The sequence below is a fragment of the Stegodyphus dumicola genome, chromosome X1 (genome assembly GCF_044657685.1).
Source record: "Stegodyphus dumicola isolate Sdum_Otavi_A_Nest chromosome X1, ASM4465768v1".
Lineage (NCBI taxonomy): Eukaryota > Metazoa > Arthropoda > Arachnida > Araneae > Eresidae > Stegodyphus > Stegodyphus dumicola.
The window spans coordinates 34,014,438-34,039,271 of record NC_140780.1 but is presented as its reverse complement, the minus strand read 5'-3'; the positions used below and the strand labels follow the sequence as shown (position 1 = coordinate 34,039,271).

Genomic DNA, 24,834 nt, shown 5'->3' with positions numbered 1-24,834 from the left:
GAAGTAGAGGTTGAGCATATATCAGCATATATTACAGTACACAGTTCTCAGTTTTTAGACGGTCCCTATTAACTGATGTTTTCGCAGTTCTTTGATAATCCCTTCCTTTTTTGAGATGGAGATTAGAGAAGAGATAATCTTTTCTATTCAAGCATACATAGGTTCTAAGTTATAGTGAATGAGCGTTCTTGTCGTATTACCGTTAAATGGAGCAGATACTCGCGATCTTTGGAAGCAATTTTGAAGTAGGTGTTTTTATTTGAAGTGAGATTTGCTTAAGATTAAGAAGAAAAAAATTACGAATGCTTTTTTGAAAAATTTTGGTAGAATTTGTCATTGTAATCGATTTCCTTGGTCCAGAATTTTAATCCAACTTCAGTACATTATTTACGAATTTCTTGGGTCTTAAAACCTTGGGCAGCAAATAACTGAGCATTTCATCTTTCCCCGTTTCAATGTCTACGCAAAAACTATTACTGAGAAAAGCAACTAATATCGGCTTTAATTGATAATTTTATAATATAGTAATGTTCATTAATTTTGTACATAAGATTTGGTGTGGCAGTAATGCAGGCATTACATAATTCGGTTCTTTAAAACATCAGCTAAGTAAATAATAGCTCTAAAAAAGTACATCATCTAAACTAGAGATGCCAAATTATCCGTTGTTGAGATTTGACTTTTACAAAAATAAGTAAAATTTTTAAAAAAATCACACACCGCTTAACAATGTTGCAAAATTTAACACTTTATGACTGCAACAGGCTGTGATATCGTAGCTATTTTTAGGAGCATTTGGTAACAGAATGTCTCACTTTAACAGTATCATCTCCAGAATCCGTTAGGAAAATGCACGCGTGTTTTCCTGGTATTTCCTGTTGTATGCAAAATTAATTAAAAGAAAGGAGGAAAAAACTGGGCTTTGGAATTACCAGTGAATGGTAGTGCTTAGTTTCTTAACCAGTGAGTATTTGGATCAGCAGGCAAATTGGAAAACGGAGGAAAGATCAGTATGGTTTTCATGGGAATTGACAGGAGAAATGGGAATGCTAGAAGATGAAATGACACAGTTTGGAGCAGAGGACGGAAATGAAAAAGGGCAAATAGAATACTCTTCCTTTCTAGACATCTCGTTATCGTAAATAAGAATTAAAACACGTTAGTTACTCGTTTTTAGCAGTATTCAGAAACGCATTAATTAAGAAAGACCACAGAAGGAAATCATGATAAAAAAGGAACCGTTAAATAATTAATGAATTAAGCTTGATCAAGCCTTTGATAAAGTGATTAGTTGAATTATTACTTTAAGGTTAAGTATTTATAAAAAAGAAAAAAGTAAAAGAAATACAGATAACAAAACAACAGTTAAAGAAATAAGGCGGATTATTATTTCCCATTTTTTTGAAGGAATTCGCAGATTATCTTGTCATTGAAATATTTGACAACTTATAGTCTAATTTAAGCCTCGATTCCCGAATGAAGGGGATGGCTGCATGATCTTTATTTCTTGAAAATGACGGTCGAGTGGGTAAGATGGCTGACTGCTGGTAGTTCATCCGGCAAACAGGCTGTCGGCATGCTGTTTTCTTGGTTTTTCTTCATGTGCAATATGAATATGAGCTAATTTTCTTTGAGAACTGTATAGAGGTATCCGCCTTAAGGCCAATCAGTCTTCTCCCGCCCACTTTCCCTTCTTTAAAAAAAAAAAAAATCTTTTCGTTCCTCTGAAGACAAACAGACCCTGCAGAAACACTTTCGAAAATTGGAACTCCTCACAGTTTATCTGCTTTTTAACCCGTCCGATAGCACACCGAGGACACATAGGCGCATTCTATAATCGTTAACGATGAAAAGTTTGCCCAGTAATTATTATCTATGAAGATACTGCTACCATTCTATATATTACGTAATGAGGTGAAATAGGCGAAAATAAACGATTAATATTGATCGTTTGTTGGAGTTTTAATATTTGATTGATGTCGATTAGTAAAAAAAGAATAGTTTATCAATTTTAAGATTTCAATTTTCTGTTTAGGAGAATCCTGTTGATTGAAGAAAAGTTGAGAATAGAGGTCGTGGCTTGTTAGCCTGCTTAGTATGTTTCATTGTTGAAAACTTTACTGCAATATTCCGATTCTGGCGGCACGAATCGATGAAGCGTCCTCGGCGGTCATAATTTTCGATGTTTGCCTAGCGAAGAAGAAAAGTTAGCATAATTTATGGTTTCTCAAGGGCATGGGACAGTTCTGACGCTGATATTTTGAAAATGGTTAGTTGTTTTTGCAGACTTGCAAGGTCTCTGATTAAGGCATTCTGTTTGATGCTGATGATTTCTCCCGCGCATTTTAATTATTTTGTGGTCAGATTTTATTGCATTAAATGCTTGTTTGTCTGCGTAAATTTGAATGCCGCGATTTGCGTTACTTTTTAGTGTCTATATGTAAAGCTGTGAGATTATGGAAGTCACTGTAATTTAATCACAACTGGAGTTGGTTAGTTTATCAGCATCTCCCTTTTTTATATGTCCAGTGTATTACATACTTTACTGCAGGATTTTAAGAATGAACATTATTGCTTGATTAATGTAAGCTTATTAGTAAGATAATCAGTACTGATCTCTTTTAAAACGTTTACAGACAAAAGTTTTAAATGATTATTTTATTACTTTTGCTTTTTTTTTTTTTTTTTTTCCCGTGCTGGAAATATCTGCTGGTATGGTTTGCAAATAAGTGAAAGCTCTGGTATTGTTCCGGTTTGTCATTCATTATTACAATAATAAACATTAGTGTTAAGCAACATCTTTCCAACACGATCCCGCGCCCACCAGCGGCCGAGCGGTAAAGTCGCTGAACACTGGTAGTTCGGTCCGAGGTTCGAAACCCGCGAACGGGCTGGCTGCATGATTGTTTTCGTGGTTTTCCCCATGTGTAACGTGTATACGAGCCAGTTTCCCTTAAAAAGTCCTCCACGAAGGCATCCCTCCTCTTAAACAGATAGCCCTCGAGGCTTTGCCATAATCACACACACACAATCACATCAACATGATCCCTTCTGCAGAAGACTATAATCACTTGGAATTGCGAGTGGTCTTCTTAGAGAGATTTTGCTAGATATGATTTTAAGAAATACAAATAGCATCAAGTATTTCAACCTTCCTCCTTTAGGAAATTCCAGTTATGATATGCAAAAAGAAGATGCAGTGTTATCACGAAGAGAAGCATTTTCGCATTTCAGTTTAGTTGTCAAATTGGAATAATTATAATTACCAGGAAGTAAGATACTCACAAGCTGGTAAAATGAGGTGTGGCCATTCATTCGACTAAGCATAGCAAAGATCGAACGAAAAACGAAGTAAGACTGCTCAATTTTTAGACTGTCGTATGTGGCGAAAATTTGTGTAAATAACGCATAATGAACCTTGTCTCCATTAGGGATTCAGCTTTTTTGAGTCTTCAGTTTATTTACTTTCAGCATCTTTGATCTATATTAAATAATAATCTTTATAAAATTCATATACAATTTTATATCACAATTGATAAAAACGTGGGCACCTAAATAAGCCGTTAACATAAATTTATGGAGAGCTCACCTCGCTCTTGTTATTCGGATGTAAAATTGTGGACGAATTTTATAGAAATAATTTTGTAATCAGTTGTTCCCGTTAAAATATCTCTTTTTAGTTCACTAATACTTTTATGAGTTTTAATAAAAGCTTATTTTCTTATTCTCTTGGATTGAGAAAATATTAAAAGAAAAGGCGAAAGAGAAACTTGGCGAATAAGACCGTTGCATTTTAATAATAAGTTTTGTAGACACCATGACGCGTTTAGATATAGCATTTCGCAGTCGCTAAAACATTTTCTAAACTTTTTTTTGCAGATGAATTTATACAGCTGCTTGTGAGTCACTGTGCGTTCTGTGCTTTATAAAATAACAGCTAATCTACTAATAGTATATGGTTTCATGGAAAAAGAAGGAATTCTCTCATTCACAAAATACAACCTTATTCGACTATTTGATGTCAGCATTTCACAAAAAGTTCCAATGCCAGGTTTTCTACCACCCGGTTTGACCGCACTGATTGTATCAGCTGTGGTCATACATTATCTGTAGAAAATCTGCTAGGGCTGTAAGAATTTTTCGGTCTGTCTGGCAGAGGCGAATTAGCTTTTTTAAGCTTAAAATGGTGTTTTGTTATTGTTAGCTATTTTTAAAAGTATTTTTAGTTCATTTGTAACTTTTTTGTGTTTGATTTTTATTAGATTTTCTTTTGCTGTGTACAAATTATTTTTCTGTTATTTTGCTTGTTATTACCATTTTATCAACAGAAACAACTGCTTCAAAGAAAGAAAATAATCTCTAAATAAATTGGGCACGGATGTTTTGTTCACTTCATTGAATTTGTAAAGTCTAATTCATTCCTCGAAAGTTAATCAATCTGTTGCAGTAGCGATTTAAAAAGGCGTTTTTTTATTTATTTTGCTCTTGTGCATCACAGAGTATATATGGCTTGCCAGAGAAATTGGAGAGTAATCGAATAGGAGCGAAAAGAAGTGTTTCATTGAGGAAAAAGAATTATTAAAAAAACGGATACGGTTTTCAGACCAAATAAAATGCACAACACTGGGTGATTTTTGGTTAAAGTCATACCACACATTCATTTATAGTGGCGTATTTCTTTCCTCAGATTTTTTGGGAGGGAGAACTCGGTCTAAGTTATTTTTCTTTTTGCGAATAAGCTTTCATCAGTTTCCATATTTCTGTTGCATCGATCGATTTTAACGTTAGGACGAGATAACAATGAACTGGCACATACTTTGCATATAATTATTCCAATAAATCTGTGGGTTGTGAAAGCACATGGTAGTTGTCACTCTGAGTCAGCGAATCAGCACTCCTCCGAATTACCTTCTCTTAAATAAATGTGGCGAATTACTAATGGCATATTTTTTCCATTGATTGAAAGATCAGCTTCACTCACAGCAACAGTTGTCAGCTAAAGTACGACAACGTATCAAACTGTGTGGCAAGAGACCTTCATGCTGACACATATTTTTTTAAACATCAAGTATCTCGAAAAATATAACTATTTCCCAATACTTTCATTTCATACTAGAATCGACTTGTGGCCGCTGCACATTAATAGTTCATTCTGGGCTTTGTTTCCGGAGAGCTGGATACGAGATGTTTTCATAAATTCCCCATGTTTTGCTGGAATATCTTTAGTTTTTCGTAAAAACAACTACTAAAGAGATATCTACTTTGCCAAATAAAATAAAATTAATTCTTGTAACTGATTTACAAAGTTTGTACCAATTTCTCGTATTTGGAGCTAATGCCCTGTTCTTGATGATTCGGGAATAACAGATGAAAAAGAAAACCGTAGATTAGAAAACGTGCAGAAACTTAACGTAGAATCAATATTTGAAATTGGTAGCTTAAAAGTTTTAAGTTTTACACATAATTTTTATACTTTTCATCATTTATTAAAACTGAAATATGCTGGTAAATATAGTTTCATATTAAATATGTACTGTAAAAAATCTGAAATTTTTGATACTGAAGGGAAAATGAAGAAGCTCCTTAAAAAGGAATATTTTTGAAAATAAACCTATGATTAAATTTAACAAAGGAAAATATTTGCGAAACAACGTTAAAACAAATGAAACAACGTTTGAACGATAGTATGTACAGAATAGAAAAGCCGAGGTACATCTGTGTAATATTTCTCATTTTAGTTACTGAATCTACCAGGATTCAAAGAAAATGTAAATATATAAATATAACGTAGGATTTACAAAATTTAAATACAGCGCAGTTGCTGCTAAGATTGTAACTCTTACTTAATTAAAGTAAATTATAACATTAGGCAATTTAAAATTTGAAATTAAAAGAGAAAAATAGATATTAAAACTGCATGAAATATTACACATAATTTCTCATATTTTATATTTTAATTTGCACTTGCTCATTTAAATTCTGATTTTAATGTTTACAGTAAATTGTTACGCTTAGCCAAGGGCTACTGACGGTTTGTTTCACGAATGTATAAATGAATAATTATCTCCTAGGAAATGTGAAGTAAAATTTAGATAGCAAATGTGTACAATTGTGAAAATCAAAAATTGGAATTATTAGTTAATAAAACTACATGATGACTTGAGTTGGTAATTAAAATGCTATATAAATAAAAAGTAAGTTTAAACATTTAAAACAAGAGAATCATTTTAAGCCTACAGAAAGATCCTGACATTTCAAGGGGAACTGAAATCTCTGTACAACCACCAACAATTCATGAGAATCACATTTCGTCTTTTCGATTTTTTGAACAAAACCCCTATTCATATTTAAAATTTTCTAACCAATCTTATAAAATCTGAGTATAAATCTTGTATAATTTCATAAATAAGAAAAAAAAATCCCCGAAGCGATGATAGACAATTAATTACAATTAATTTTAAAAATAAATAAAAATAAAAGGTAGTATTCATGCAGAACAATACATAAAAATAAGATTAATTGGAAAAATATATGGAAAAAATGAAATAAAAATCGAGAAGCAAATGAAATGAAAGAAATATACAAATGCAAGTCAAACAAACTGCTGGTTTTTACATATTAACAAAACAGAATCAATTGTAAATTTTACTTACATTTTGCCCTAACGAAAGGTGATTTAAAAATGGCGCGTTCGCAGCAACATGTTTGAAACCGCTAAGGGTTGCCATGATTAAGGTTTGGGAGAGTCCATTTTACCCTTATGTTACTAGCTTCTGTATTGGCATGCAAACTGAGACAGGGTTGGGGGTTGCAATTTTCATGAATTTTCTCACAGTGTGGGATGTATCAGCAAAATAAAATGACAGAAAATCATTATAAAAACTGTTTGATAAGAACAGTAAAAATGAAGAAATGTAGAGTAAAACTGATAATTTTATAATTATCTCCGCTGAAAATCTGTGCAGAAAGAGGGAAATTACATCTAAAAAGGATGGAGGTCAGAATATATGCAGAAATTTTTTTACTGTATAATTAAAAAGTATATAAATCTTTAAACCAACAAGACACTCTTTACCCTCCTGTACGGCTTTCATAAGAAAATAGTTACTAAATTCTGTATATATGTTATTTTCTTCAAGTACTTGTGTAAGTAAAACAATCTCATCTTTTCAGTCGTCAGCTTCTGCACAAATGTTTTTAATTCTGTTAATTTGATTGAGTACTGTGTACCTTATGACTTTCGTAGATATAATGGATTTCCAGCTATTCGTAGATATATTGGATTTCTAGTTAAGAAGTTTAATTGTATTAAAATTAAATTTCGTTTCTTTTATCATTCAGAGGAGATAATTTTTCACTTTATCTTCTGTATTAAATTGAATAGCAGTGATAGCGCATGATTTTACTTTTTAAGTCCTTCTAAAATAAATTTTGAAATTCCTTAAAGTTTTTCTACTTGTATTTCGCTGCAAATTATATATGTGCGTGTGATGGATAAGGAAGGAAGGTAGCTAACTTACTAAGTCACTATTTTGGTAGCCGAGGCTTATTAAAAATTCCTTTAAATACAACATTTCTAACCCGAACATTTCACCTCTGATGGACTTTTTCAGTCACATGCAACAAATTTAAAGACATTGACAAGTATTATCCGCCAGAAATTTAAGTTACGTTCTTCATTGCATTTAAATGAATCAAATTTTTTATTGACTCTAACCCAGGGTTTACCAGAGCAATACTAATTGTTACTATCTGTTTAAAGTATAATCTCAGTTCAGAATTCGATTTTCCTAGCAAGAAAATTATTTCCAGCTTCAGGCTTACCTCAAGAAACACAAAGCGCCAGTTCATCATTCATATTTTCAAGTATCCATAATATCCTGCTCCAAGACCATTCAACCCTAGATCTTATCTGCCTCTAAATCCAGTCTGAAGAAATTTTCAGCCACCACCACTAAGATAACCATATTCCCAATATATCTCATTAATTATCGACGTCCATCTTATCAAAATCAAACATCACCTAAAAATGACAAAATTTTAAGCTAAATATTAAGGTAGGGAGTAATAATTTTCCTGCTATTATCAATACCGGAAGCCAGGTTAATGTAATTTCTGGGAACATTTGTTGCATTGATAATTTTGAAATTCTTGAAACTGAAATTTAAAGTTATTGTTTTTAATCTGTTGGTCTTCCCGTCACTAAATTAAGTTGTTATGTGAAATTGAAAGATTAAGAAGAAATGTTACGTTTTATGCGGGAAATTCTCATTTAAATTATTTATTATTACCCTCATCCTGTGTTTCCTTGTTTAAATTGCACTTGAATTTCGCTGATTATGAGGTGCATCAGTTTAAGAGAAGTTAAAGCAAAGATGTATGCCAAATAATCCTTTTAAGAAAAATATCTTATATTTATGTGAAAATACTCATAACGAAAAGACTATGCCAATCATATTAACTATAATGAGAAAATTCTTGTGTAACTAACTATTTGAAAGAATTACTAAATAATTATGATCATGTATTTGCAAACAGTAAATATGATGTAGCTTGTGTTTTAATATTGAACCTCCTAGAGTAGTATTTTCTTTAGAACTTCCTGTAAACTTATCGATTATGTCGAGCATTTCCCTAAAGATAATGATGAAATAAAAAGCAAATAGATGGATTTATTACATGCAGGTGTTTTTAAAATCAAGCTTGATTTTTTTTTTTTTTTTAACGCCAAAAGATTTTATGCATTTAAACAATCAGGTGCAAATGCTCAACTAACATATTTATAAACGTTAAGAGTACAATTATTAGAAAATTACATTTTATGAAATGAAATTTAATAACTCTTTATAGTAAAACATTCCATCACGAATTACAGGCGCACAGAAAAGGTATACAGCAGTATTTAATAAGTAGTTAAGAAAAATTATGCTAATTATTTTTATTATGACAACTTATAAAAATATGCTACATCAAATTTCTCTAACATTTCAAAAACATAGCGAGCGCAACCCAGTGCAAGCAGGTAGACCCACTAATACCGAGCGATAAAGTCTCTGAATACAGGCAGTTCGACCCTGGGTTGGATTCCAGGCGAATTGGCTGGCTTCACGAGTGTTTTCGTAGTTTTCCTCGTGTGTAACATGGATATGATTCAGTCTTCCTTAAGAAGTCTCATAGTAGGTGTAGATTGAGTTAGATGTCATAACCAGTTTTTTTCAGAACTGTGAAGCTTGCAAATTTAGTCTTTCGAAAGCGTTTTTTAATGAAAATGAGAAAAGTCATTTTTCTAATTATTATTTGATTTTACTGTATTAACATCACATAACAATGGCATTCTTTTAAACATTAAGTTTTTAAGTGATGTCTTCACTAAGAGACGAGATGAGTAGAAACCTCATGGAAAGGTACGAGTATGTCGATTCAAAAAACATTTGGAGATAACAAGGACTATCTTTACGGTGCTTTTTTTCTTTGAATCATTCCTATACCCACGATAAGCACAATGTCCGATATGTAAAGCTAATCAATCATAGTTTTCCTCAACTTCAGTGCGTTATTGGGCAGCGCAGTTTCTTGAGGATTAACCTATGAGCAGCCATATTTAGACACTATTTTAGCTTCTAGTTTTTCCACACTTCCCAATTCCATCTACGGCATTAAAGGAAAAAGAAAGCAAAGTAATGCATACCCCCAAATCTCAAGGTCAGAGAAAACCATAATCGTTTGCATTACAAGAATTTTTTTTAATGTGTGTTTTGTGTGCTTTATGGTTGCTTGTTGGCCGTGCAGTGTTTAAAAAACGAGAGACCGCTGCGAGTTCTTGCAAAACATTAAATAAACTGACGCATCTTTGCACAACTAATTATTCCTCATGGAACGGTTTGCGTGTTTTCGTTTATGCGCAGATGCATCGCGGGGAAGCAGTGTAGCTAGGCTGTATCGAAGCAAAGGTCGACTAATTTTCTGTTGCTTCATTATTTCAAAAATGTACTTTCGCTAATAATAATCGTTTATTCGCTAATAAGATAAAAAAATCACATATAATTTTATGAACGCTGGGAAATGCATAAAACTTTGGGCTTTAATGGCAAGGTTTTATAAAATTTCATTCTGTAATTAGACTATTAGGCAATGGAATAGTATATATATTTATATTATTTTGAAGTTTTAAAATCAGATTTCTTCATTTTCTTTCACTGTGCTGTAATTCATCTGAAATAAGAATTAAGTTATATATGCTCGCTTTGAAGCAAAGCTCTGTAATAAATAAAATTGTAATGCGTATATTGTGGCCGGTTATTGCTGTGGGTATAGCGTTTAATGTTTTAACCGCATTATCAGATATTTGAATGTGGGCTACGGAGTTGTTTCAGTATTACTCTAACTGACGTCCTTATCACAGCTGTAAGAAGAGCAAATATAACATTTTCAGGGCATCCGTAATTTCTATATCTAAATATTGAGTGATCGAGTACTAGCATTTAATTTTATGCGTATTTTTAGACATCTAAGTCAAATATTCAACATTGGAAATACCTTTGAATGCAGTTAAAAACTGTATAATTGTTAACTGATTGCAGATTACGATGTAGAATTGAAAATGCCTCACCTATAATTAATCAAATGAAGGATCCTACCTATTTTGTACGTTTTGATTCATTGCAAACAAGTATTGAGATGAGCGACTGATCTTTCTCACGTTTCGAAAAAGACTGGATTTAAAGCAGGATAATTAATAATTGTAATTGATCATTAGAAAAAGACCACGGTGAATTTTATTAATAATCTCTTTGAAAGATTTTTTCAATATTTTCTGCTTTTGAAGTAGAACATCCAAGTATTTTGGAGAATACTAACGTACAGTCTGATTTTTCAGTTTCACGTTTCCATCTTCACGGTATTAGACAGCCTCAGGTAACCTACAGTCGTAAGTCTTGTCTGTCGCTCTTCGCCGCCCTTTCCCCCTTTCTGTATCTTCTATGCACGTCATGCAAGGTTGAGATAGGCGTCGACCAATCCATTCCCTTCAATTTATTTTTATTTTTTCTGCCCCCCCTTTTCCTTCCACGCTGAATTGTTAACGTATTACAATAGGCCTTGCTTGCTCGGTCTTGGCTTCCTTCCTCCAACAAACCTGGGAAACAGATGAGCCATGTGGTTCTACCACTGCGTTGCTGTGGATTTACGCGTACCATTGTTGCCGATCATCTTTGTTCGTCCGGTAAGTATATTTATTTTGTTTTTCTGTGATTCTTTTTAATAACGCCGCCAACGGAATTGTCTTATTTGCACGTTATATTATTTCATTATGTTACGGTTACAAAATTGAAATTAATATCACGATTTATGTGTTATAGTCTTAAAACCGCATTTTAGTGAGATGGGCGTGCTCCTTGATTTTTAATGAGATGATCAAATTGATTACCGGTTGCTAAGAGTACTCTGTGTTCATTTATGTCACTGTTGCCACTTGAATTTTAGAAAGGTTTTAATGCATTGTTATGATATTCTGTATTTAATAATTTATGTCGCTCTTATTTTTATCGTAAGCTCAGATTTTTGCCTACATTGCTTTCTTTTTGTTTTGCTTGGGTAAATAGCATTTGTAAAGCAAATAGCGTAAGTCTCTCTTTATAGTACCTGCAAGATGAGTTTATCTGTAGAATTTGTAAAGCAAATAGCATAAGTCTCTCTTTATAGCACCTGCAACATGAGCTCATCTGTTCTGTGTAGCAGAATCTGTTTAAAGTTTTATGTTGTGTAGTAATTATTCAGCTGATAATTAAATGAAAAAAATAAACGAGATGCACTTGACAGATATATCTTAATTTTATTAATGATAGTATTTTGTTTTAATTAGGAAAGTAACATAAAATTGGAGGGTTTACTAAACACGGTTTGTTATTTCCCTCTTCTCTTTAAAACTTAACTATGTTATCTCAGTATATACTTTGATGCTGTTTAAGCGTGAATTAAGAAATGAAGTTACATCCTGTTGCTGTGAGCCTACAACAGTGTACGCATTTCACATATTTTCAACAGAAATTTGTAAGAATTTCATTTTCCGAACGCAGACATTTTATTGTTAGAGGAAAAAATATCAGTAGACCTGTTTAACGAAAATCTATTTGAATTTTTTTTTTTCTGAATTTAAAGCTCTACAAAAATTATAAAGCCACTTTCTTCACAGCGAGGCACTTCAAAACGAAATGGCGCTTGCCAGTGGCGTGTATGGGCCTCGTTTTTGTCAGTTAGGGGTTCAGTTCAGAGGCATTATAAGATACCGGGGTGTCGATTCACGGAATGCGTTAGGGAGGAAAACAAGACTGGGGGTAAGGGGGGTTGAATTGCATCCCGACAACGGTGGAGGCTCTCCACACCAGTTTATGTCCTGCATGCTGCTTCGTAGAACTATGTGGAATTTTTACTTAGCATTCAGTTACTTAACAGCCTGAGGGTCGTCAGCAATTTTTTTTCTGCGATATCGCAGCCTGCCGTTTTAACTCTGTTGTTTCTGAGCGAGTCAATGTACTGTGTGTATGGGTAAGTCGATATTCTTTCTTTTTTCCCATCGCGTGTTCGAGTTTGCTTGGAAATTACGATTTCTGATAAGTTAGAAATAAACAACAGAGTGCACCGTTTTCTAAGCATTCGACATTAAGACCGAAGCAAGTATCTGAAACGAAAGTAATATATCAGCCTTTCTTTTAAAATATGATAGTGACTATCGCCAAAGAATATGGATACATTTTGTCGTAGATTTACGTTTACTTTGTTGCTCTTATCATTTTATCTTGGAAGCCGTCTGAATTTGCTCAGCAGTCGTTTCTTGTTTCACTTCATCGTATGTAACAGTTATTGACCAGTAATGATTGATGTAGGATAGATAACGTGTTATAGTATCGAAAAGTCTATTATGAGGTTAGTATTTCGGTCTTATTTAACTTCTTTATTGTTTCATATGTAATCGTCGAGAATTCCGCGAAAAAATAATCTCATTTTTAAACAGGTATTATGAAGTTGATATCGCGTTTATCAGTATTTCTTAAGGCATGTTTGAGGATTAACATTATCCATTGTTATTAATATGAAAGTTTGGCTTGCTTAAGTTTCGCAACTGAAGTTTCATTTTTAATACAACTGTATTCTACAGTAATCATTTCGAGCTTATGGAAAGGGAAAATTTGCTGTAAGACATGTATAGAAATTTTCTTTAGTTTTGACAATGAAGAGAAAGAGGTTTTAATATTAAAAAATCGGTGTCTTGCTTGCATTTGTGTTTAAATTCATACGATCTTCTACTGTAAATTGGGAATTAAAAGATGTTGCCGGCAGCTATTTATTTATTGCGTAATTTGTGCCTGTTTTCGTTAAAAAACAAAATGTACACCAAATCGGAAAGGAAACCTCGTTTTCCTGAATACAATAATTCAAACATTAAAAGCAGTTAAAAAAAATCTGGGGTGAAAATTACCGCAATTTCTTTCTTAAAGAAATTATAGTTTCAAATGAAGGTTGAAATACGAAACAAAACTGCGAGAGGAACAGCATCCTTTGTAAACTCAATAGGTATCGGCAGAGCAGTGAATTTAGGAAAAGGTACAAATTTTATTCACTTACGAAAAATACATGATTTATTGTGACATAATTAACAAAATCAACGAGTGATAGTAATAAAAAAAAGTGAAGAAACTTGTTATTCTAATTTTAGGTTTGGTTTGTTTTGATTTAATTGATTACGGCAAGGTCTCGAGGGCTATCTGCCTAAGGGGAGAGATGCCTTCATGGAGGACTTTCTAAAGGAAATTGGCTCGTATACACATTACACATAAAAAAAACGCCTATGCAGCCCCAGCCCTTTCGCGGGATTCGAACCTCGGACCGAACTACCAGTGTTCCGCGACTTTACCGCTTTGTGGCTGGTGGGCCCGTTCTATTTTAGGATCTCCGCCAAATGGATGATTCCTAATTGTTGATAGTTTTAAATTACATTAAACGATAGTGGAATAGAGTTGCACCTGTATTGCAGTGATATAGTTATGTTTGTGGTTAAGTTAAAAAATAACGTTTGCGAACGTAAATTTAAACATAATGAGAATTGTTAATTGCTATGAAATTTCTCCAGGAAAATATTTTTGTTTTAGGTAGTACAAAATATTTTAAATAAAAAAATAATGGTATAAAATTCTCGATTAAAATAATAAACTAGTAAGTTATTGTAACTAAGTAGAACATAACTCGCAAAAATTTTGTTTAACTGAATTTTTTTTGTGTAAAACGTTTTTGCTAAGTGGTAGCAAGCAATCTCAAAGAGGGGAGCAGTATTAAAAGTGATTATTATTGTTATGAACTTTTAACTTTTTCTCATCCTATGGATTCTGCCATTGTATGCAAAATAATAATGCGCAAATGCAGAAACGATTAAACAATGGTAGAAACAAAATACTGTAGTTTAAAATAATTTCTTAAACTATAAATGGAAGACACAAGATTAGGGGGGAAATGAAACGATAAACTGAAAACGAGATTGTCTTAATTTTGTTCTTTTTTAAGAAGATGAATGGAATTAAAACAATTTGCCGGGTTCCAGTGTCGAAATACAAAACAACGTTTCTTTCTGAAAGATATAAAGTATTCCTCCCCCCCAAAAAAATTAGAGTAGTGCTTTGTTTGGAATTTTTAGCTCTTCAGCTTGTCGCTTCTTTTTTTCAGATCTTATGTTTTTCATTTTTGTTTTTAAAATTATTTTAAATTACTGTAATTTGTTTTTATCATTTCCAGTATGCGTACTATTTTTATTCCTTTTTTTAAATAAAATAATTTAAATTAGTTTAATCTATATATGCATGTATATATACTAATATATATATGCATGTATATTGAAGACCTGTATATTTAGGAGAGCCGGGCCAAGGGTGAGGCAATCTCAGGTAAATAACTTGAAAGGGCGAAAAATTAGCTGCGAAAATTTAGAAATTCATTTTTAAGAAAGAAAAATATATTTATTAACTTTAAATTTTTGGACACATTAAGAGATAGTGGAAGAATTTTATGTTATAAAACAGTCCACCTGATTGCTGATATCAGTAATTCTAAACTACAGGTCTTAACTGCTCTTAGATACCGTAAGAATGCTACTAAGGTCTGCTAACTGAATATGAACCGCGACGCAAATGTCTACATTTTTAGCAACAGATGTATTGCGTTTAGGCGATACGATGCAAATGTAAGCAATAAGCTTTTACGGAGCTTATTGGAGTATGAGGGAATTATAGGAATATTTTGTTCCTATTTTTGTGTTACATGTGGCTTTGAACAAGACGTAAGGTTTTGTCTTCTTGTATTCAGGGCCCACCAGCGGCTGAGCGGTAAAGTCGCTGAACACTGGTAGTTCGGTCCGAGGTTCGAATCCCGCGAACGGGCTGGCTGCATGGGCGTTTTCGTGGTTTTCCCCATGTGTAACGTGTATACGAGCCAGTTCCCTTAGAAAGTCCTCCACGAAAGGCATCCCTCCCCTTAGGCAGATAGCCCTCGTGTGCTTTGCCATAATTAAATACACCAACACCTTCTTGTATTCATATTTAATCTGCGCGGAAATGTACTATTGATTTCTTTTGCGGGCATATCTGGATTATAGTTACACATATTGCTAGACTGATTATCTGAATAGACACATTAGTCAGCCTTGTTGTCTGAAAAGACTGGAATGTGAACATATAAAGAAAGGCAATATTTATCTCTCTTTTTTTAAGTTATTCTATTGTTTATAATGGAACCATAAAATAAGTTGTTTAGAATGAGTACCAGAGAAATTTTAAGAAAAGGAAAAAGATTTATAATTTTGAATTTTTTATTGACGATTTAAGACAAAGCATTTTGACTACTTCTAATATAACTGATATCGATATAAAAGAATGTGTTTTAAAAGTTTTCTGTTTTAAAAGAATGTGTTTTTAAAAGTTGTTAGTTTCATTCTTTTGATTCTAAAGTAACTGATAGAAAGAATGTATTTAAAAATATTTTTATTCCTAAAGAAATTTTAAAAAATTCTAAAAAAAACTGATGAAAGAGAAAACAGTGAACCATATAAAGCGGTTGATTTAAAGATTAGGAAAAACTGAAATGAAAACATCAAAATGAATAAATTAAGGTTGCATACTTGTTTATTAGTGTGAATGAAAATTAACAGAAGCACCTATAAGATTCGCGAAATTTAACACATTAAAGCCCACAGAGTTAACTGATGAAGCGGAATAAAGTAAAGAGAAAGCCATGAAGCGACGTTAAATCTGAATAACTTAAAAAAAGTGCGTATATGGTAGGGATTTATAACAATAAATTATCCGACAGCCACTCTATTGGTCATATTTAAAATGGAATTTGCTGGCATACTATATTCCGCTGTTCAAATAAATCTTTCTTACAATAAAAATTAATTTAACAGATAAAAGATATGTTTATTTTTAAAGGCGACTTCTTTAATCAGTCAATTACAATAAAGTATATTAAGCTGTTTTCTTTAGGAAGGATGCTTTCGTGGAGAATATACCAAACGAACTGTCTCTTATTCGAGTTACACATGGGAAAATTCCGAAGTTGTACGCAACCAACCCATTTGCCATGAATATTACCAGCTCTGGCTGTCAGTGTTACCAGCTCGGACTCTTGCGAGACCGAATTTTTGCGAAAAAAACTACTAGCAGTGCAAAAACTGAATGAGAATTCCGAAGATTACAAATTGAAACACGACAGGCCACTATATTAGTATCTAAATAATCGTAAATTTTTTAAAGAAAACCTCCTCTTCGATCCTTAATACTCTTCGATTATAAGATTCGTATGGTCATTTCTACAAAATTTTAAAAAGGGATCCCAATTCTCATTAATTTCTCAAAAAGCGTCATCGCTTTCTCTTCGATAATATAATTTCAATAAATCTGTTGCTTGTAAAGAAAGAGCATTACAACTATAGATTGTCGTAAAGACAATTGGGGCGTAAAGACAACGTAAAGACAATTGGAGCGGTAAACGCCCCAATAATTAGTCTTAGGACATGATTTGGTAAGATTTCCAATTTTTCTATTAAGTTTCTTGGAGCTATGATCAAAATCTCACAGCAGCAGCAAAAGACCGATAAAATAAATGCTTTTGCTGTAGTGTTGACCAGGAGCAACCCGCAAAACGCTTTAAAATTTTTAATCTTTTTTCAGTTCTGTCAGCTAAGGATTCTATTTGCAACACCCAGCTCAGTTTATAAAATTTTAAGAGTAGATTTCTATACAAAATTCGCTTTAAGCCCACCTCAGATAACCCACACAAAGTGATCAAAAACCTACCGGGCATTTTTGTAATAATTGTGCTAAAGAATAAATTTAAAATGTCTTGATTTTAATCAGCAACCCCATGCCCTTGAAGGAGCTTTCAGTCAAAACTGGAATTAAAGTTAAAAGGAACCTAAATTAAATAATCCAGTTCCTGTTTCTTCATCAGTTTTATGAAGGATTCGGAAAAGTTTTCTTCGATATAGACAAACTTTCCGTTCTACTAAGCATCAATCTTTAGAGCGTACTTTTTATATTTATTTTAATTTAGAGTTATTTCAGTTAGCCTTGTCTTAAAACTGAAAGTTATAAAGTGTTCGAGTGTTAATTCATCATTCTGTCGTCGAAAAACACATCATTTAGAATGACAAAATAAGAAAATAAAGATGAATTCTTAAAGGAGATAGTGATGACCTGTTTGATTCTGAAGTACGCCATAAATTCAAAAAGCGGTTTATTTATTGTAAGTCTGAGAAATCAAGTGGTAATTTTGATGATAGTAGTATTTATTATGTCATCATTAATGAATAACTGCAGCTGTTCTAATGTAATAATTTGAGTTAAGTACTATTCCTTAGAACTATCTCTTGACATTCCATTCATTAAAAGTTTTTGTATAAACATTATTGGGGGGGGGCAGGAATTTTTTTTTTCCCGAAACTTTCCTAGTATTTGCTTCTAATTCATTTTGTGTATTTAGTGTCTCGAGAAGATCTTGTGCCTAGGGTCCCTGACTACCTTTTTCTGGCCGATTATTTTACTGATTGCTTAATTTTATATTCAAAACCAATGATTGGCAATTAAATGGGACTAAAATAATATTAAATGGTTTTATTCGAAATGGATTGGTAACAACTTTTTACCATATAATAGCCTTTTTGAAATATTTATGTATTAACACTATGAAGGAAGGTAAATCATATTGTTTTAATAATATTTCGTACGAATGATCAGAGGATTGTTTTCAACGCTGAAATGTATTTCATATTTAACTAGAGTGTGTTAAGGAATAGTATCGATTTTTATTTATTTATTTATTTATTTATTTTAATTCTCAAAGGCCCTCATTTTAGCTGTAATTTGAAGTAATGATTGTTCGGCTTTACATCCTACATGACCTTATTTTATAATGCTCCATGGCAGACTTATGAGAATCACATTTGCATTAGAGTACTGCCGAATGGAATTTTAATTGATTGACAACTCTTTAACGCTCTCACCCTGGAGTTGTGATTGGCGAAAGCTACGGAAGACGAACAGGACGTTCCTTCCTGTGCTGCTCTATCGTTCGATTTGGGAGATCCGTAACAAGGCGCTTCATTTGGGGCAGCCATTGGTCGTAATATCATAAAAGAGTGGCGTAACGTTTGCGCGACCTAAATCGATGTAGCGAAAAACCGGTGTCCTCTGTGTATGTATGAGTGTGTTAAAGTGCGAGGATAAAGCTACTGTTGGGAGAATCGGTTTGTGAGAAGGAAGCGGAGAGGAGTCATCTTTCTCTCTCTCTCCATCACAGATGGAGAACGTTAAGGATGGAGAAGACGTGGCGATCTTTTAAAGGAATATTCATATTGATTGTGAGTCAGCGCTCAGAATTTCTAGGAAAGGCTAATCCTGCATGAAGCATGAGCTGTCACGTGCAGCGTGACCAGTTGCTAGAATGGAGTCATTTTAAGCGTGAAGGTTTCTGTGCTTAGATGGTGATGCAGTTAGTTTTTGAAACAGTTGCATCACTTTTAGAAGGATGGTAGTGTAGGATTCTGAGTGAATGACCTTTTATACGATTTCTTAATTTCAAACTAGTTTCTTAGCATGAAACATTCCTTACTTTCCTCCTTCCTTTCTTTTTTTAATATGGAATAATTAATATCAAGTATATTTTCTATTAAACAAATTTTCTGTGTTTGTTTTACCTTTCTTAGGCGTAAAATTTTCAAAATGTTTATTTCGTTTTGTATGTAGCTCTTTTAAAATTTTTCATCCTATTTTTTTTTTCCTTTCAGAAGTTGTTCTGGAGGAATGCACATATGAGAGCCTGATGCTTTTACATATGCAAAGGGATACGTTTTCTGCCTATTTATGTATTATAGCTACTCCAGTTTCAAAAAGAAGCACTGCGCTGGTAAGAAGAAAGATTTTTTTCCTCAATTTAATTGATAACGAGTTTGATATTTAGATATTATAATGCCTGATACTTTCAATATACTCAGTAATTTAAGAATATTTCAGTTTGAATATTATTCACTGAAAAGTTATGTGGTTTCATTTCTATGTTTTGGGAAAATGTGCTTTGATTCTGTGTTTGTAAACTGCAGCATACAGGCTCTGTTGAAGAAATGGCTTTAGCATGTAGTATACTGTATATTCAAATGTAATATTTTTCAGTAAAGGGGGTGCAGCGATTGCCGTTTGAGATGGCCTTGCCAAAACTGAGGTTTTGTACCAGAATGCTCATAGAATCGTTAAAATCGTGACTATTGTGCATAAATACGCATGTTTAAACTTGACCGATTTATTTAATAAACAGGATGAACATTTTACTCAGTGAGGCATAATTAATTTTATTTCTTGTTCTAATTCATTATGGTTAAAACAGAAACAAATGATTTGATTGATAAAAGTTATGTAAAAAGTCGTATTAACAGCCTCATCCTCATAAAATAAACATGTAAAAACACGTTCTTGAAATCCCCACAGCCTCTTTTTGACCTGACGCTCCTACTTGGGTGGGTATCTTAAGTGTTTTGGCATATTGCCAAAAAGTGTCGCGCTATCTGTGGTCGATCAGGTCAGAAAGCGCAATATTACCGATTATGCCCGAGGCACAAAGCCAAAGAGAAATTTAGTGCCAAATATTTACAAGGGGAAACTTTTAACTAGCTTTCTCTCATTTGCACTAAACCAAAGGAAGGAGTTAATTTCCGTTACTTTTGCTCGAATGAGGAACGGAAAATAGTTTTTTTTAGAAATGTATCCAGTATTATAATAGAAAGAGGGGGCGGAATGTTGAACAAAAGCAGTACTTAAGAGAACTTAATGCTTGCTTGAGTTGCCTAGAAATATAAGGGGGAACTCTTGCCTAATTTATAATTCCAATGGTTAACGTGAAAATTTTAGTCTTTGCAGATTAAACTAATCATTTTCATTATGCATTCTTCTGTGTGCATAAATGTAAATAATTCTTTCATTCCTGTTACTTAGGTTTCTTTCTTTCTTTCTTTCTTTTTTTTTTTTTTTTAATCTTAAAAACAATGTTCTTTATTTTGCATAAGTAAAAATGAGCGTGGCAAAAAATAAGGATTTACTTTATGAATTGAAATTGAAGATTTTATTTGCTGTGAATCATCATTAACACGTATTGCAGGTGTTGTTGTCTTGTCCACATGCCCTTACATGGAACAATGGTTGTCACAGCCTACTCCGAAGAGAGATTGGAGTTCTATTTTCCACCCCCCAATTTTGAGGGGGAGTCCGGGGGGTCTCCCACACGCGAGGACTTTCGGCTCGCCGCATATTTAGAGTGCCACCATGCCGACACTATACATAAGCATCCATGTCTTCAACGGGATTCGAACCCGAGCCCTTCGGTGCCGTAGTAGGCTCCCCTAAAGACTATTATTGCAGGTGTAATGTTAGCGACGGAAAAGCAGTAATCTCGATTTTTAAATACATTTTTCAAGAAAATGCATTATGGAATAGTTTGCATTTCGTAATCTGAAGTGTTAACGTTTTCTCAATGTGAACTCAATCAGATAACCTAAAAAAATTTTGCTTTTAAATTATTTAAGTAGAAAACTGATATTTATGTTGCTAGAAGGAGTAATTTTAAAGCTTTTAAAGTGGCTAAGTGTGTTACATTCCTTAAATTTAAGGGCCCTTAATATTTTTTAAAACTATTTTTGATCCCTAAATGTCTTAATTTCGGCCAAAATCGGCAAAATTCACTTAATTTTACTTATCTGATATTTCCATTTTTTTTTCCGACTGCCATTTTGAGTTTGAATTAATTCATTTTAATTATGCAGAAATATTTTTTAACCATGCATTTACAAATATGTATTTGTTGGCTCCGGTTTTAGGCATGGGGAGCAGCCTCGATTGAAACCTAAACATTTCAAAATTATATCCTTTTCGCGAGAGAAGTTTATAAAAAATAATTTTTTTTTTTTTTTTTTTTTTGAAATACAGGTCCTTTTGTTATACGACGTCAAATTTGCCAACTTATCACCATTTTGGCGATTTTGAGATGAGTTTGTGTACAAAACTTTATAGTGCGAGATCTGGGAATTTTTAGGGCCCCCCCTTTTTTTTTTTAAAATATGACAACATTTATAAGTATGGTAAAAATAATAATATATTAAAATTATATTTCAAAATGATGTTAAAATAAAACATTTTTATTTTCTCTTGCCCTATTTTAAAATGACATTACTTCCCATTTTTGTGACTTTGGGATATTTTGATTCTGAAAAATATGCAAAATAATAAATGCTATAAATGTAAAGCACAGTATCTGAAAGACATTTTAGAATAAAACAAAAAAGCTACTTTTATTATTTTACAATTAATTTTATTTGTCATCTTTTATATTTTTTCATGATAGGAGTTTTTCTCCCATGTAATTCTGTCAGAATATTTAATTATGTATCAGTTTTCTATTGAGAATTCCTTTACACTTTTCTGAACTCCTTCACCTTGGAAAAGCGTATACCTTTTTGTTCTTGAGGTTGGTAAGGATTTTATACCAAGCATTTCAGAGGATTTAGAAGGATTTAAAGACCTACAAAACATGTGTGTCCTTAATTTTTTTTCTCTTTCTACTAGACAGAAGCATTCAAGCAAGCCAACAAATTAAAAACCAATAGATTTTTAAGATTTATCTTAGTGTCCCAGTGCATTATACACACCTCAGTACCTGCCCTAAATTCTGCCACCCTGACCTTATATCATTTCATATTTATTCTAAAGACTCATATCATTAAAGAAATAAAACTTTTTCTTCTATACATTCTAAGTACAAGCAGTTCTTTAGAAAAACATATCTTTAGTTAAATCTGAAAATTCTAAAATGAAGAGGAAACTTGTTGGGAAAAAATTGATTTTATAAGAGAGGAAATTATTCATCAGAGATACACTGTTGAAACATTAACAAATTAGGAGATGAAGCACAGACGATTGGCAACATACATTTATTTTATTAAACAAGTAAACTTCGAGAAGGAAGCTGTAAACTAAAATATATGGAAACTTTTTAAATTAAAAAGGCAAACAAATATTACTTAATTATACTAATATAATTTTAGAATCAATATCATAAATTATAATTGCTGTAAAATGTTACTTAGGGATTTTTAATGGATATATTTTAAATTAAAAAAAGATATTGTAACCATTTTATTCTATTATGTTTAAGCACATCTAACTACATAATTTAATTATTTGTAACTAACTGCTTACCCTTAAGAGCTATCTCTGCATGTTAAGATGAATTATCACATTTCCTTAATCTTTACTGTGGGTTAAAATTCAACACAGGAATGTAAAAATTAATATGAAATCTTTATTCCTTACAAATAATGAGACTTAATGCAAATCAACCTATCACCTCTGGTCCTTCAGTGGCTTATTGGAACTTTATATTAAATAATGTATATTAACTAGATTACTACTCCAGCAAATCTACACGAAGCTATGACACTTAACTGTGTAGCTAGCTTTCAATACTTACCAACCATCAACATCAAACATTCACGTCTGTTCTGATTAGTGGCTTTCTGTATCTAAGTAAGCAGCAGCCAAGCTTCTTTTATGAGTTATGCTGATTATTATTTTACTTCTCAATTTAATTTATGTGAGACAAAATTTGCATAAACCTTTGGAGTGAGTACATGATGAAATGAGGCATAAAAGAACCAATCCAAAGGAAGCTATCTGTTAGTAAAATTTAAATAAAAATGTCATTAATCTTGCAACCTTTTTTTACATTGTCATGAAATTTTTCTATGTAGCCATTGGGTAATTCTGTTACATAATATTTAACTTTTATTCCATGAATGATACCGAAATGTGTATAATTAAAGTAGCACATATTCTCTTTTTATGATGTACAATTTTATTTTTTCCTTCAGGATTTGCTCTGAAAAGAAGAGAAGTGTGAAGCATTTTTTCTGCTTGTTTTTAACAAAGCTGCCACAATTCCTTTTGTCAGTACGTGGTCTGCACATATGGACAAAAAGAAGCCGGTCAAACGGCCTCGTATGGATGCAACACCCAGTGAGTGTCTGTTTTTAGTCAGAAAATTACTACTACTGCTCATTCAGTTTGAAAGCTATGTAAATAAAGAGGTGAGAATGTGCAGAAAGCATTGGAACAAGAGAAGTTTTGTCCAGAGCATCATCCAAGATATGTGAAAATTTAAATTTAAAATGGCAACATAGCCTCTTATGGAATATGGTGGTTTAAAAGATATCATAGTTTTCTCTTTCCTATATTATCTCTTATCAGAGATTCAGTGAAAGTAATGTTCGTCCAATGTTTGTTTTGTTTTTATCATTAATATTGCAACATGCATGACTGATTATGTTTGGTTTTTTATAAATTTTTGTACAAGATGCAATTACTCAACTAGTAACCCCATCCTATTAAATTTTTAAACTTCTAACTATAAACATTTGCTTAAGTAAGTATTTATCATGATTTGATTTTAAATTAATTGAAGTATTCTGAATTGTGGTACATTCCATAAATAATATTAATACTGAAATATATTCCTGCATTGTATATGTGATAAAATACCAGTATTCATCTGTTTTCTTTTCTGTGTTATAAGTTTCTTCAAAATAATAAATAACCTAAAAATGCACTTATTGTTTTGGAAGCTAACAAACAGTCCTTTAGTTTCTATAGTTTTTTTACTGTAATTGTGTTTAAATATTATGATATTGCTTTAAATCAAAAAATTTGCAGTTCATGAATTGCTTTTTACTTTTATAATTACTAATGCAAATATAGTAGTTTGTGTGTATTTTATTTTTATAAATGTACAATGCATTTGAAGCCAAATTTTATTCCCTTCCTCCCTCTTCAAAGAAACAGGTATAATGTTTACTAATTTGTTTCACCTTCTAACATTTAAGAAAGATTTTATAGAGCAAGTTTAAATGATATATTTTAATTTAGAACCCTATTGGTTTTAAAGATTTGGGCTTATGTTTTAGTAACTTCAGGATTCATTACTTTTCATGATACACAAATTTATTTTATGCTATCTCAGATTTAATTATAAGAAGTATGAAGTGCAAGCATGAGCTCAATATCTGAAAAGTTGGTAGATGAATTCTTTATACTTGTCAACCACGCAAATTCAAAATTAATTAAAAAAGTTATTGAAATATATATCCAAAAAATTGATTTATATAAAAATAAAAAAATTTGCAGAGATTTACATACCATGTTTCCTATAAAAAGAATGTATATATAGACAAGAAATGCTAAATAATTTCAATAATTTTTA

General features: G+C 32.3%; 1 protein-coding gene across 7 annotated transcripts in view; it reads left to right on the top strand.

The window, feature by feature from the left end:
- The window catches only part of CtBP (C-terminal binding protein), a 181,936-nt gene that overhangs the window by 118,363 nt on the left and 38,739 nt on the right, over window positions 1-24,834 (top strand). For 5 of the 7 annotated variants that reach the window (XM_085807541.1, XM_085807542.1, XM_085807544.1 and 2 more), the window contains 2 exons: window positions 19,325-19,443; window positions 23,450-23,594. In XM_085807541.1, the coding sequence (XP_085663667.1) occupies window positions 23,546-23,594 (49 nt within the window). In that variant the 5' untranslated portion in view covers window positions 19,325-19,443; window positions 23,450-23,545. Of the gene's footprint in view, window positions 1-11,078; window positions 11,222-18,879; window positions 18,899-19,324; window positions 19,444-23,449; window positions 23,595-24,834 lie in introns of those variants that run through there. The other 2 variants (XM_035354203.2, XM_035354204.2) reach the window with 2 other exon arrangements.